The 15,136-nt window shown below is 41.4% G+C and overlaps 1 protein-coding gene across 3 annotated transcripts in view; it reads right to left on the bottom strand.

Annotated features, from left to right (window-relative positions):
- LOC149990272 (lysine-specific demethylase 6A-like) overlaps positions 1-15,136 on the bottom strand; it is a 355,815-nt gene that overhangs the window by 168,599 nt on the left and 172,080 nt on the right. For all 3 annotated transcript variants that reach the window (XM_090265492.1, XM_090265491.1, XM_090265493.1), the window contains exons 7-8: positions 3,227-3,281; positions 892-926 (exon numbers count right to left, since the gene is read on the bottom strand). In XM_090265492.1, the coding sequence (XP_090121618.1) occupies positions 892-926; positions 3,227-3,281 (90 nt within the window). The remainder of the gene's footprint in view (positions 1-891; positions 927-3,226; positions 3,282-15,136) is intronic.

Below are 15,136 nucleotides of genomic sequence, written 5' to 3'. Positions count from 1 at the left end.
TTTTTAACATAAATAATAAATGATGTATCATCTTTCCCCTTTGGAGTAAAAGTTTGCATAACATCTATCCCACTCCATTATTTTATATTTGGACTAAAAACAAACAAAAAAGAAATTCAAAAATTTTTAATATGTAAAGTGTTTTACACCTGAAAAATACTATCATGTGTATAATATCTCACAATTAAAATACAATAAATATTCAAATACATTCTGGATAAACTCTACATTTAATTGTCTTCAGTCATCTACAAACTTTATTTCTACGAGACTCTATATTTGTATGCTACTGTACTTTTCAATTCAGCAACCAAAAATATTTGTTATATAGTAACTCTTCTAAAATTAAACTAAAATAGTTTCAAATACCTACCTTGAAGTAATGATAATAGCAAAGAATGACTACACTGTATTAACAACAAGGTGTTTAAAGAAGATATTATTTCATTATTAGAGAAAAACAGAAGAAATTATTCAAAGACAATGCCTTATAACATACATCCATAAATATTTTGAAAATATAATTAGATATTTAAATTAGGATGGTAAAAAGATAAATATAGTCATTTTACAGTCTGTTGATGACACAATATTACAGGCAAATCACTTTAAGTTATATTTTCTATTATACAACAGTGTGTTTGGGAAATTGGTTAAGTAACAATGAGCTGAAATAATTATAAAAACTATAGTCACTGAATATGGACCTAAGTTCCTCTATTGCTCTTACAAAATTTCAAACACTTTCAATGAGAAATGTAGTGGTATATACCCAGAACTCAATTAAATTCACTGATACTTTGCTTAGAAATTTAATTTCACTTAGAGCATGGATGAGGATTCTGTTGTTAGTTCTCATTCATATATAAGCAATGTAAGTTAAACACTTACCTGGGTTTCATACAAGTGGGCAATATGAAATTGAACTAAAAAGGATAATGGAAGGAATTAATTATAATACAGCTGGGTTTAAGTTAATGAACAAAAGAAAAAAGAAAAGAAAAAATACATTAAAAAATGCTAAAACTAGATCACATATTGTATTTAGAAATGTAATTTTGGTTTTAATTAAACAATATGCAAAAGTAAATCTTTTAAAGATAATTAGCATGCTGAAAGAAAGCATTATGTTATTATTAAATAATAATTTAAACCTTATTTTTAATACAAATAACATTTACATACATAAAAAGCATTAACAGTTATCAATAAGTAAGTTTACAACATGCAAATCAGCATTAAGTATAACAATCTACATTTATATATCTTCAAACATGTGATTCAGTACTATCATCTTAAAAATATAGTAAAGCTACAGCTGAATAGACTTTTTAATTTAGAATTTTTTTTTACAGTAAATTCCATATAAACAACATTTCTGAAGAAGTTACACACCAGGAGAATACTAGTAAAATATTTTTTACTAATATATTAGTTTACAGAACTCTTTTAGTAAGCAATTTTCCAAATAGTTTTTGTTCTTCAGAGTTAGGTGACTTTTAAAGAAGAAAAATTTTAAACCACCTAAAAAGCAAGATTACATAATAAGTATATCTGAAAACTCATACAAAGGCAGAATATGCTTTAAAAAAAAAAAAAAAAAAACTCTTCCTGATGCTCAATTCTCAATTACGAGAATGCATGAGTGATTCAAAAAAGACCATAAAAATAATCAACAAAACAAAATCACAATAATTATAATTTAAATTCTACTCATCTGAATTATATTATTTTTATTTGTTAAATACAAATCTCCTTTCTTTTCTATGTTAGGTTCCAGCTGTAAATATTTTGAAAATTATATGCACGATATGTAAGTATATGAATTTTTTTCCAAGAAAGGTCTCACAACAGTCATAAAACTCTCATTTGGGATTAAGTTTCAAAATCACTCATTTTCTCTCTCCCTTTCTTCTCCCTCCCAACATCTTCTCTCTCAACAAAGAGCATAAATACAACATTCTTTCTAAGAGGTATAAAATAGTTACCAATTCTTAAGCTCAGCTCTTACAGATTCTGATTCAGTGAGCCTATGGTAATGAAGGTTTTAAAACTCTCATTACTGAGTCTCCCAGATTTCTAGAAACTTCTATACACCCTGATAAAGAATACTGTCTAGGTACCCCTCAGTTCCATTCAATAAAAACATTAGCCCTAAATTTTGTAATAAAATGTAAAATCAAATAACTATTTGGTACAAATTAATTTCTCCATGTTTATAGCCTCAGTCTCATAAAATCATTTTTTGTAAGGTAAAAATCTATTTTATACAACCAGCAAAATGCTCAACATGGAAATTTTCTATTACACTAACAAAAATTTTGACATTGCCAGAAAACGTTTTGATATTAAACTATTCAGAAACATTGTTCTTAAAATCCTCAAAAGAAGATATTTCTTTCATTGTTTCTAGAGAGAGGAAGAGAAGAACAGAAGGGGGAGAGGGGTAGATAGACAAAGACACATCAATGGGCTGCATTCTAGTAAGTTCCTGATGGGGAGCAAATCTGTACCATAAATATGTGCCCTCAACAGGAATCCAATCTGCACTTTTTTGGTTTATGGGAAAGACTCTCCATCCAACTGAGACACACTGGCTGGGGCAGAAACATTATTTTTTAAATATCTGAATAAAGCACAACTTATAATGAAGGTTTCGTATCACATAAAGCTTTTCAAAAATATTAACTGTATATACTGATTGTACTAGCTCTAAAAATAATATATATTTACTTAAAGAAATTATAATTTTTAAATTACATAAATAAAATTACATTTTCCATTCAGTTTTTGGTTTTGTTTTTTTTTTTACTTTGAACACTTTTGATCATCCCAATTTCACAACCACAGGTAAGAGTTTCAAAGAGTAGCCATGGTATATGGAATATAATGGAACACAAATCCTCAAAGACATTAAAAGAAAAAAGTAATAAATTTTTCATTTAGAAAGACAGAAACTACAAGATAACAATAACTACAAGTGATATCTAGCACAAAGCAGGCAACCACTATGTGTTACTGTTCTGTGAGAAACCAGAATCACTGTAATTCTCAAGAAATTATGATGATCTTTAAAAAAATACTCAAATCAGAAGTCTGTGAGTTAGTCTAGTGCCTCTTGTTATTGTTTTAAATAACCAACAAAATGTATTCGTGGTCATGATTTGAAAAATCTTACAGGTAGACTATTCCTCAAAAAGACAAAGAACTATATACAAATACTTACTTTCAACACTGGATATAGTACAGGGATTACAGTCAATCAAGGCTAACCGAAAATGCTATAAGAGAAAAGTGAAAATATTAATGCACTAAATTTAGAGTTGCATAAAATCAATTTCTATATTTTATGATTTATGTTGTAGTATATAATAATAAAATCATATTGGAACTTCCAAGATGGCTGTAGAGTAGGTATGAGCTACATTTACCTGCTCCCAGCAGCAAACTGGATTTCCAACTTTATTATAAAGCAATCAACCTGAATAACTATTATAACCAAGGACTTAGAGAAGCCACATAGGAACTAGAAAAATGTGGAAACTAGGAAAGGGCCGCCCAGCACACATGAGTGCTGCGACTGAGAAGCAGACTCAGCTACAAAACCCCTACCCATAGGAGCATGGGGTCTCAATGCCAGCAGGTATTCCCACACCCAGAGCAACAGAGATAAAAATATGAATGTGTTCATAAAAATCAGTTGGGCTTCATTCTACCCAGGAGAGAAGGATGAATGAAAGAAATCCTGAGCACTCCTATCCTTAAAGCATCAGCCTTGGGAATGGGCTGCTTTGGTCTTCCAACTATTGACAACAGCATTTGGTTGTGCTTGCTTCCCAAGAAGGACTTTTGGGGTGATCTTTGCCTGGAAGATCTATAAGGGAGAATCAAAGTGATTAAACTGTGCTGCTTTGGAATGGGGACCATTATTTGTCACCTCGATCACAAAGACAGCATTCCCTCTACCTGTTGAATCAGTCCTGTGACTGCCGAGTTAAATGCCATCCCAAAGGGTGATTAGAATACTGCACAGAGCTTTGACTCCTCGAGCACAGTCTCTAAAAAAGGCTTCTGTGGTAATTAGCCAGGCAGGTGCTATATTGTGCTGTTATATCACAAGGGAGCCACTATTATCTCATCTTTGAGCTCACTTTGCTGTATTCCAGTAAAGGAAATAAAAGCCACACCCCTCACAGTGACTTGCAAGCACTACCTTCAACAGGAGACTGGATTCGCCCTTCCAAGTTCCAGTAGCACAAATATGCTGAGCTCACTTCTAAGGTGGACAGGTGGGCTGCTCAGAGCAGGGACATTTGGAGCATGTCTCTGTCTGAGGCTGTTGTCTAACACTAGGATGATGTACGTGGCCCCCTCTTATGTGCCTCAATGGAGACTCTTGTGGCCCCAGTGGCCCTGACCTGATGAAATTGCTCCTGCAGAGGAAACTGCTGGCTGTATCCAACCTGATCCTCTGGCATGCTGCTCCTGGGGAAGCTACTGTGGAGTAGGCACCACTTTCAGCTTATTGGCTGCTTGACCACAAAGCCCCCAGGTAGGAGACCCAATAGTCTCCCACCATCTTCCTAAAACTGATCATTCTGTTCTACTGAGCTCATGTGCTGTGAAAGGGTCTGCAGCTGACAGTCATCCTGGGTCCAGTCTACTCTCATTTGTTGGAAGACTATGGAGCAAGACCAGGTATCCTTAGGTTGAGGCAGAGTAGCTGACATGTAGAGGCAGACCTCAGGGATCCTTCGTCCTTATATAGATCTACCCTCAGCTTTAAGTTGGAGGAAGCAAACCATTGTATGATACACAGATTGGCCCCTCTATGTATGCACAGGTCCAATAGATGTAGAAACAAACAGTAAACAGTGTGATGAATTAAGACAGAAAGCCAAAGGCCAGTTATTCACACACCTGACATTGACCTACACAAGAATACTGCACAAGTGGACCCAAAACCAACATATCCAGTGATGACTTCTGACTGCATCGGAGCTGGACCCAACTAGCCACTGAAGGAGCACACCAAACAGGGATTCCAGCAGGCTCCAGACCCTGCCAGGAACAACTCTGTCTTGAGGCAGACCCTGCACAGTGACTCATAAATGATGATTGAGGTCTACCTTACAGTCAGCCAACCTCAAGAGTTTACTCCACCCATGAAAGGGCCAACAGCATGCAAAACTCAACAACAGTAGAGTGTATACATAACCCACAAAAATCAAAACAAAACAAAACAGAAAAACAATCTCTGGAGCATCAAATTCAGGTCATCTGCAACACTGTGCCATGATGCCAAAACACACCTTATCATAAAGCCATCATAACAGTTTGAAAGTCATAGCAAATCTACTTGATGCATAGACAAAATGGGAGGACAAAGAAATATGCCCCAAACAAAACAACAAGACGCCTCACCAGAAAAAATAAAATAAATGAAAACAACCAAAATTCCAGATTCAGAGTTTAAGAGTACTTATAAGGATGATCAAGGACCTTAGGGAAAGAAAGGATGATCTCAGAATTTAAACAGAGATGGTAAGCATTAGAAAACATAGAAATTATATAAAGAACGAGTCAGAAATGAAGAATACAATATCTGAAATGAAGAATAAGCTAGAAGAAATAAGCAGCAGGTTAGATGAAACAGAGGTTCAAATCAGTGATTTACAGCACCAAACAACAGTGAGCACCCAAGGAGGACATTAAAAGAAAAAGAAAAATTTTTTTTTAAAAAGGGGAAAAGGTCTAGGGGACCTCTAGGACAATGTCAAACATAACAACATCCTCATCATAGGGATAGCAGAAGAATAGAGTGAGCAAGTTCTTTGAAGAAATAATAGTAGAAAACTACCCTGAATTGCTGAAGAAAAAAAGTCACAACAGTTCAAACAGCAGAGTATCCCAGGACACGTAAACCAAGAGGCCCACACAAAGACACATCACAATTAAAATGCAAAAAAATAAAGACAAAACGAAATCTTTAAAAGAACAAGGTAGTGACAGTTACCCGCAAAAGACTTCCCATAATGTTGTCAGGTGATTTATCAACAGAAACACGTCAGGCCAGAGGAATTGACATGAAGTACACAGGTGATGAAAACAAGGACATAAAACATGATTATCCAGCAAGGCTATTATTTAACATAGAAGGTGTAATAAAAAGCTTCCAGACAAGAAAAATTAAAGGAGTGCATTACCACAAAACCAGCACTGCAAGAAATGTTAAAGGGCCTCTATTAAGAAAAAGGTTAGGGGGTTGAAGAATTAAGCAAAAAGAAAAGAAGACTCATGGACAAGGGCAAAAGTAGGGCAATTGCAGTGTGTAGGAGAATAGAAGGGAACTAAACTGACATCCCATGAGGCCCTCCCTGTGAGTGCAGCTTCCTGAAGAACAACAAGACCAGGATGTTCTAAATGGCTATACTGCATCCTGTGTAAGCTCTGCAAAATTAATAATTTAGGTACAATGGAAAGTCCCAAGCAGGGCCAATAGCTCACAGGTGACCAACAGCCAATGGGGGTCACACTGCCCCCCCTCAATAGATTGCCCCTTCCCCTACCAATTTGGGTGGAGTCCTGACCACCCTCGGCGGGGCTCCTTGCTTGCTTACCCCCAATAAATCATTGTTTCTTAGCTCGCTGCATCTTAGCTGTTAGCTGAACGACTCCATTCCTACATTTTGGTGCCAAAACCCGGGACTAGGCTACCAGTTTGGGCAAGCCTACCTGACTGGGCCAGGCCCTGGAGAGGTCCCAGTCTCCAGACCTGGAGTTGCTCATGTGTCCATGAGACAGTGGCTCAAGCTTACCACTGCCTTGCCAACCCCCTCTCTTTCCTCAGATCCCCTCTCCAACTACTGTTAATCTTCATTCCACACCAGTCACTGCATTATCGGGTGAATCTTCATCTTCATCTCCCTCCAGTCTGGTGGTTCTGTTTCCTGGTCTTTCTCAGACTGTCCCAGGCAATTCTGCACTAAATCTGAGCACTCAGTCAGAACCACTCTTGGAGTCTCCCAACTTCCTGGGTCAACCCTGACCCTCATCTCCAGCCCTGATGACCCCCCAGGGAGGCCTGGGCCCACTAAGTGCCTATTTTGCCTCCAGGCTTTCCCCTTTCTAGTCAACATGGGGATGCTCACCTTGACAGATTACAGGGCTGGGAAGGTTGGCTTGCACTCACCCTTCTCTTCCTCCTTGGCATCATCCTAATTATTGTCTCCAATATGGATATTGGTCAGTTGCTCCCACCCAAGGACACCCCACTCAGATGTTTGGCACACAATCTCAGGCCTCTCCAACTTAATGGGGATGTTAAAGCTCTCAGACTTGTCTCTCAACTGTGGTCTGGTCTCAATAACCTCTTGACAACCAAAGCCAATGGCAAGAAAATGACAAATTTGACTTCAACATCCTAACAGATTTAGAAAACTTTCTCCGGCAGTTGGTGAAGTGGTCCAAGGTTCTCTATGTTCAGGTCTTTTGGACTCTCCAGAGCAAGCCTCCCTATGTTAGCAATTAACCAGAGAAGAAACCTTTCACTTCTCAGCCCTCTGGTCCCCTGTTGCTCCCCCTCCTTCCACTCCCTCTGACTCCTTCGATCCTGCCGACCACCCACTTCCATATGATCCAGCCCCAGCTGATCCCACACTTTCTTTGGATCCCCCGTCACCAGATTCCTCATGGTCCTAGCCTCCCCCCCGATTCTGACCCTTCCCCTTCCTTCATTCAATCTCTTAACCCAGTCCCCGACTTTTCCTCCTCATCTCCTTCTCCACCTGACAGCAGCAGCCCCATTGGCCTCTACCTGCTCCGTGAGGTGGCAGAAAGAAAGGGAGTTATGCAAGTTCATGTCCCTTTTGCCCTGTCTGACCTCTCCCATGTCGTGCAGCATCTTGGGTCCTTCTCTGAAGACCCCACAAGGTTTATTAAGGAATTTAGATATCTAAACCAGATATCTAAACCAGACCTATAACCTTACCTACCAGAACTTCACCACCATCCTGGTTTCCACCTCAACCCCCGAGGAAAAAAACCACATTTGGGCAGCTGCCATGGCCCACGCCGATGAACTCCAAGCTGACCGACCTGCCGATCACCCCATCATGTTGGTAGTGGTTCCTGCCACCCCTCCAACTTGGGACTATCAACTAGATTCCCATGATCTTGGAAAAATGTCCCATTTTCTTAAGTGTCTCTTGGCCGGAATGCGTAAAGCAGGTTTTAAAGCTGTCAACTATGACAAAACACTAGAAATGATGCAAGGTCCAAATGAAAACCCAGCTCACCAAATCTATCCAAAAGCATACTACCTAGACCTAACCTCCCCTGAGGGATGCCTCTTCCTACAAACCCATTTCATTAGACAGTCTGCCCCAGACATAGGAAAGAAGCTCCAAAAAGTAGAAGGTCCTGAAACACCCCAAAATGAACTCATCCAGGTCACTTTTTGAGTATTCAACAACTGGCAGGATGTGCTCAAACTAAGGGAGAGGGAAAAGGAAAAGAAGTGACAGGACAGAAAGCAGAAGACTCAGACAGAAAAGGGAGGACAAGCAGTATCCTTTACTGGCCAACACCCTGGAACATTCCTTCAAAGGATAGAGCAAGCCTATAGGCAAAGCTCTTACCCACAAACAGCCCCAGGTCCCTGTTTTTGGTGCAGCCAGGAAGGACATTGGGCAAAGCAATGTCCAAACCCTCACTCACTCTGGGTCCCTGCCCTCTGTGTCAAAATACAAGTCACTGGAACTATGACTGTCCAGTGGCATCTAACCAGGGGATAAGATCACCTGCCTCTGTGGCAAACCCAGGAATGGGCTTCTCAGTCCCAGATCTCCTCAGCCTAGCAGGGCCCGGGTTTGGAAACCCCAACTCTCACCATCACAACTGCAGAAACCAGGGTAAACATCTTGGTAGCAGGTAAGCTTGTCTTTTTATCCTTGATACGGCGGCCATGTATTCTGTCCTGCCTGACTATTCGGGGCTCCTAACTCCCTACACCATCTTGGTTGTTAGAATAAACAGCAAGGTGACACAAACCCAGCCACCCCTCCCTTAACTTGTCTTATTGGAAACCAGGGATTTTACACATTCCTTTTTAGTTCTTCCCCATGGCCCAGCTCCTCTGCTTGGGCAGGACATTCTCACCAAACTACATGCCTCCTTAATCCTTACTAACCTCAGTCCTAAGCCCGCCTTATCAACCACCTTTTAAATCTAGGCCAATCCTTCCTCCCAGAGTATGACCCCCCCCCCTTATTAACATCAATAAACCCCATCGTCTGGGACACAAACAACCCCTCAGTTGCTTCACAACACACTGTGCTTTATGTTACCCTAAAGGGCCCCACCTATGTTCCCAACAAACCCCAATACCTGCTAAACCCCATGGCTTTAAGTGGCCTCAAGCCCGTTATAGACTGCCTCCTAAATGCAAGGCTGCTTCGTGTTGCTGCCTCCACTGCTAACACCTCTATCCTTGCCATTAAAAAAAAACCCCACAGTTCCTACCACTTATTCAGGATCTGCAGGCAATAAACAAGGCCACTGTTCCCATTATCCCTATTGTCCCTAACTCTTATTCCCTCCTGTCCCACATCCCACCCCAGGCCTCCCATTTTACTGTCCTTGACCTTAAGGATGACTTCTTCACCATCCCACTCTCTCCTCTTCCCAAGACTTGTTTACCTAGACAGACCCTACCAAAGATATAACCCAACAACTCACATGGACCGTCCTGCCTCAGGGGTTCCGAGATAGCTCCCACCTCTTCAGGCAAGCCTTGGCTGCTGATTTACAGCAACTTGACATCTCGCCAAGCACCCTCTTATGGTATGTAGATGTTCTTCTCTGCAGCCCCTCTGAGGAACTCTCCCGACTCCACATCAAGCAGCTCTTAGACTTCCTTGCCAACGGGGGATACCTCATGTCGCAAAACAAAGGACAATTTTCCCAAACCGTGATCATCTACCTTGGTCAATCCCTTACCCCCACCCATAAGCACCTAACACCAGAACAGCAAGACCTCATAGCAACCTTTCCACTTCCTAATACCATGCAGGAACTCCACTCCTTCTTAGGCCTTGCCAACTTTTTCAGAACCTGGATAACCAGTTTTGGTTCTCTTGCCAAACTTCTATATAAGGCCACCACCGACAACTTGTTTGAGCCTTTGGACAACCCCCCCATCCTCCTTAAGTCTTTTAATGCAGACAGGCTCCGCGTTGGCTCTCCCAAATCCTGACAAACCCGTCCTCCTATACACTGACATCAAAAGTGGTTTTGCCCTCAGACTTCTAACACAGCAGTATGGACCAGACCAGCAAATCATAGCTTCCTTCTCCAGGCACTTAGATTTCCCTTTTCTAGAATGACCTGCCTACCTCCATGCCCTTGCGGTGGCAGCAATTCTTGGTTAAGAAACTCTCAAGTTAGTCCTCTTTGCTAAAATGACAGTTCACTCCTCTCATTCTACCTCTAGTCTACTAACCCACCAGGCTATCGCTGGGGCTTCCTCCCAAATTCAATTTCTACATGCCCAGTTATTCCAAAATCCCCAAGTTACCCTCCACAAATTCCCTCTCCCCCTACATCCCACCTCACTTCTTCCCCTTCCTCAGCATCACGCACAAGCACACAACTGCACTCAACATCTCTCCTCATTACTACACCCCTTCCCCAACATAAAGACACTCCTTTACCCATCCCAGCAGATACGTGGTTCATAGATGGCAGCTCCTATAAAGACAACCAGAAAGGAGCAGAGTATGCCACCACTACACTTAATTCCACCCTGAAGTTAGGACCCCTACCTCCCAGCACCTCTTCTCAGCAAGTGGAGCTCATAGTCCTAACCAGGGCCCTAGCCCTTGCCAAAGACTGACAAGTTAATATACATACTGATTCTAAATATGCCTTTCACAATATCCATTCACATATCCCAATTTGGAGAAAGAGGGGATAACTCACCTCTAAACAGCCTCTCATTATCAACAAAATTCTCATTCTCAGACTTTATCAAGCAGCTCAGCTCCCAGCAAGGGCAGTGGTCATCCACTGCAAAGGACATTAAACAAAAAAGGACTCCACTGCTCTAGGAAATCATAAAGTGGATACCAAAGCCAAAAGACAGGCTCAAAGCTCCACAATCCTCCTAACTATGCTCCTGGAGGCACCCCCATACATTAGAGAAGAAATACAGAACCTAATATAACTCGGGGCGACCCTACAAAATGGTTGGTTCCATATCTGTAACAAAATAATCCTACCCAGCAAACAGGTACAGCAGATTCTTACTGGTCTAGGTGACCAGTTTCATATAGGTGCAAAACTCCTACATACTCTATTATCCCAAACAATACAACACACAGACATGTTGACCCGGTTAAAAAAAATTCCCAAAACTGTTCCATCTGCCAGCAAGCTAACCCTCAGGGAAAACTAAGATTGCCTTTCCCACACATCAAGTCCAGGGACATTTCCTAGGCCAGGACTGGCAAATAGACTTCACTCATTTGCCCCCAGTAAAGTGGGTCCAATACCTCTTAGTCTTTATAGCCACTTCCTTAGGATGGATTGAAGCTTTCCCCACCAACACAGAAAAAGACGCCAAGGTAATGACATCAAGAGTTATATTCATTCAGAGTATCATTCCCCAATTTGGACTTCCCTTCTCTCTTCAATCAGACAACAGTCCTGCTTTTGTCTCTCAAATATCCAAACAAATAACTCAGGCCCTAAATATTAAGTGGTGGCTCCACATCCTGAACCGTTCCTTAATCTTTGGGAAAAGTAGAGGGAGCCAACAGCCTCCTAAAGGTACACCTGACAAAACTCTGCACACAAATGCAATTACCCTGGCCTAAAGTGCTCCTCTAGCTCTTCTCAAGCTGAGCTCGACTCCTAGAAAGCCTCATAATGCTTAGCCCCTTTAAAATCATGTATGACAGACCACTTCTCTTACAGAACATCCCTCCCTCTGGCTCTGGCTATGGGAACTACTTCTCATTTTATCTCTCTTCAGGTCTACCCTCCAACAATTTGCTGACTCAACCTTACCACTTCCTCCCTCTGACCAAAACCTTCCCATCTCCCTGAAGAACTATGTCTACTTAAAAAACCTTACAACAAAGGCCCTCACCACCAAGTGGTCCGGGCCTTGCCTAGGTACACTTCTCTCACCTCAAACCCATTCACTGGGTCTCTAAGTCCCCTCTAACTTCAGACTCCAAGTTCGCTGCTGACTTGCTTGCCCAGATCCAAGGAGAGCCAGATACAGCTCCCTCCACCTATGCCTGCATTTCCACTGGAGACCTCACAGTATATATCACCCATACCTAACTATACTTTACTTGGCATGAGGCTTCCAGAGCCCTTCTCTTCAACCACCTCATCTCACAAGACCTCCTTCAGTATCAAAGGCCCACACAAACCATCTCTGACCTATTAGAACGTATCACAGATGCCTGGCTGCAAGGCATGCCTGCTGACTTTACCCCCGACAGAATCTACTTCTACATCTTTGTCTTAACCCAATCTCTTGCAGGCTTTCTCAAACATACTGCTCATCGTCTTCCCCCTCATCACCCCGTGGTGACACCTCCTAACCCCCATGATACAACAAATGGCAAGCCTAACTAACCAATCTAACTGTTTGATATGTCCCAACTCCTCTCACCATCCTGACAATCAAGCCACAGCTTTTATACCCAATCTCACTGTCCTATATAACCTCACTGCCCACTTCCTCCCTTCCCCTTTCAGCTTTCCTCCCCTCAAAGCGCCACCACACTCTTTTGGCACAGCCCAGCCAGTGGCTACCATCACCCATATTATCAACATGGCTGCCCTCTGTATCCAATTCAATTATATTAATAGCACACATGTTCATCTCTGCTTCTTAAGAGCGTCCAACCATTTCCTCTTCTGCAATCATACTCTACACTTAGCAACCATCCACAACAGACAAAAAAAAAAAAAAAAGGGAGACTGACCCATGCATACTCCACTTACCAAATACACAATTAAACCAATGTGTCAGATTTTCAAGCCATTCCTCACTCCATAATGGATTTCAGAAACACTCAATACCAACATGTTCTCCTACACAAAATTATTAATAACGCCTGCTGCCAATAAATAAAAAATACCACCCACCAACTTTGTAACAACATTACCAATTCCAGCCTAACCAGCACCATCTCACTGCAGGGAACAGGGTACCACTTCCTGTGTGACACACCCAGGCATACTTAGACCTACCCCCTTTCTGGCCTGGCATCTGCATGATATTAACCTTAGTACTAGATGCCTCAATAGTAAAACCCTAAGAAATGGCAACCTCTGAAGCAATACCCAACTAAGGCTCCTTTCTTGAAACTTCCCTCCTGTCCCATCCCTTATCTAAATCAGATTGGCAATGGTCCAAGGTTGGTGGGCATGAATATAGCAACCCTATCTTCAAACAACCAGGTATAGGTCATTCCATTTATAGATGCTTCTTCTGGTTCGTTGGAATACCCCAAGCTAGAGAAGTTGGTCCTAACCTGCTCCCCATCCCTTCAGGAAACATGGAATGCTACCGTCTGGGCCCTTACTAAACAGCAAGAGTCCCTAAACAGCCTCACAGATTTAGTTCTCCAAAATAGAAGAGCATTAGACATCCTACAGCAGAAGCAGGAGGAATTTGTGCCCTACTTAAGAAAACTTGCTGCTTTTACATAAACAACACAGGCATAGAAGAGAACTTATAAGTCCTCAAAAAAACAACAACATTGCTATCATTGACTGAGCCAGGGAACAGGCATATGGGGAGTTCTGGTTGGGAACCCTCCTTTCCTACTTCTCTTCCCCGCTTAAAGTTTTTTTATTACCCCTTTTAACCTCACTCCTCCTCCTCCTTCTATTCTTAATTATCAGCTCCTGCCTACTATGATTGTTAGTCAATTACATCCAAAAAAAGGCCAGGTCATGATGACTCTACTGTACATAACATAGTTCTGCTACAGTCTTACACATACCATCCTCTGGCAGAAAATGATGTCAAACTGGCACTAACGCCCCCTCACCATCCTTAGTCAGCAGGAAGTCATTGCAGAAGAGACTTGGCGACCCCCTGGATCATTCACCGCCGGCATCAGCCCAACCCTCGCCTCTTTTCTATAAAATTAAAAAGGCTAAAATGATATCCCGTGAGACCCTGTCCCTGCCTCCTCCCTGTGAGTGCAGCTGCCTGAAGAACAGTAAGAGCAGGATTTCTAAATGGTTAGACCGCATCCTGTGTAAGCTCTCCAAATGGGATATTTAAAGCACAATGAAAGTTCCGAGCAAGGCCTGCAGCTGCCAGGTGACCAATAGCCAATGAGGTGACACTGCCTGCACCCCTAACAGATCGTCCTCACATAAACCCCTTCCCCTCACAATCTGGACAGAGAAGTCATGACCACCATCTGCGGGGCTCCTTGCTTCCTTATCCCCAATAAATCTCTGTATCTTAGCTCGCTGTCTCAGTGGTTATCTGAAAAACTGCATTCTTACACAAATGATAATGAAAAAAATACAACAAAAAAAATTTTTAAAGGAAACAGAAAGGAACATAGGTATAGAGAATAAAATGGCAATAAATAAGAACCTATGAATAATGACAATAAATGTAAATAAAATATATTCTCCAATAAAAAGCCACAGGGTAGCTAAGTGGTTAAGAAAACATGACTCATATACATGCTGTCTACAAGAGATCCACCTCAGAACAAGATACACACAGGTTGATAGTAAACAAATGGGGGGGGGGGGGAGGGATTCAATGAAAATGGATGCCAACAAAAGCTGCAGCAGCAGTACTTATACCTGACAAAAGAGACTTCAAAATAAAGGCCATAACAAGAGACAAAAAGGCCACTACATATCACTGAAGGAATCGCTCCAATAAAAGAGTATAACCCCTATAAATATATATGTACCCAATATCAGAGTACCTAACTAAATAAGGAAAATCTCCATGGGCTTTCAGAAAAAGGCTGACAGCCACATAGTCATAGTAGGGAATTTTAACACCACACTATCATGAATAAATAGCTCTTCTAGACAAAAAAATCAACAAGGCAACAATGACCTTAAGTGACAC

Source organism: Furipterus horrens, unplaced genomic scaffold (genome assembly GCF_987537825.1).
Source record: "Furipterus horrens unplaced genomic scaffold, mFurHor1.1.pri manual_scaffold_19, whole genome shotgun sequence".
Taxonomy (NCBI): Eukaryota; Metazoa; Chordata; class Mammalia; order Chiroptera; family Furipteridae; genus Furipterus; species Furipterus horrens.
Note: the sequence above shows the minus strand (reverse complement) of the source record. Positions and strands in the feature narration are given on the sequence as shown.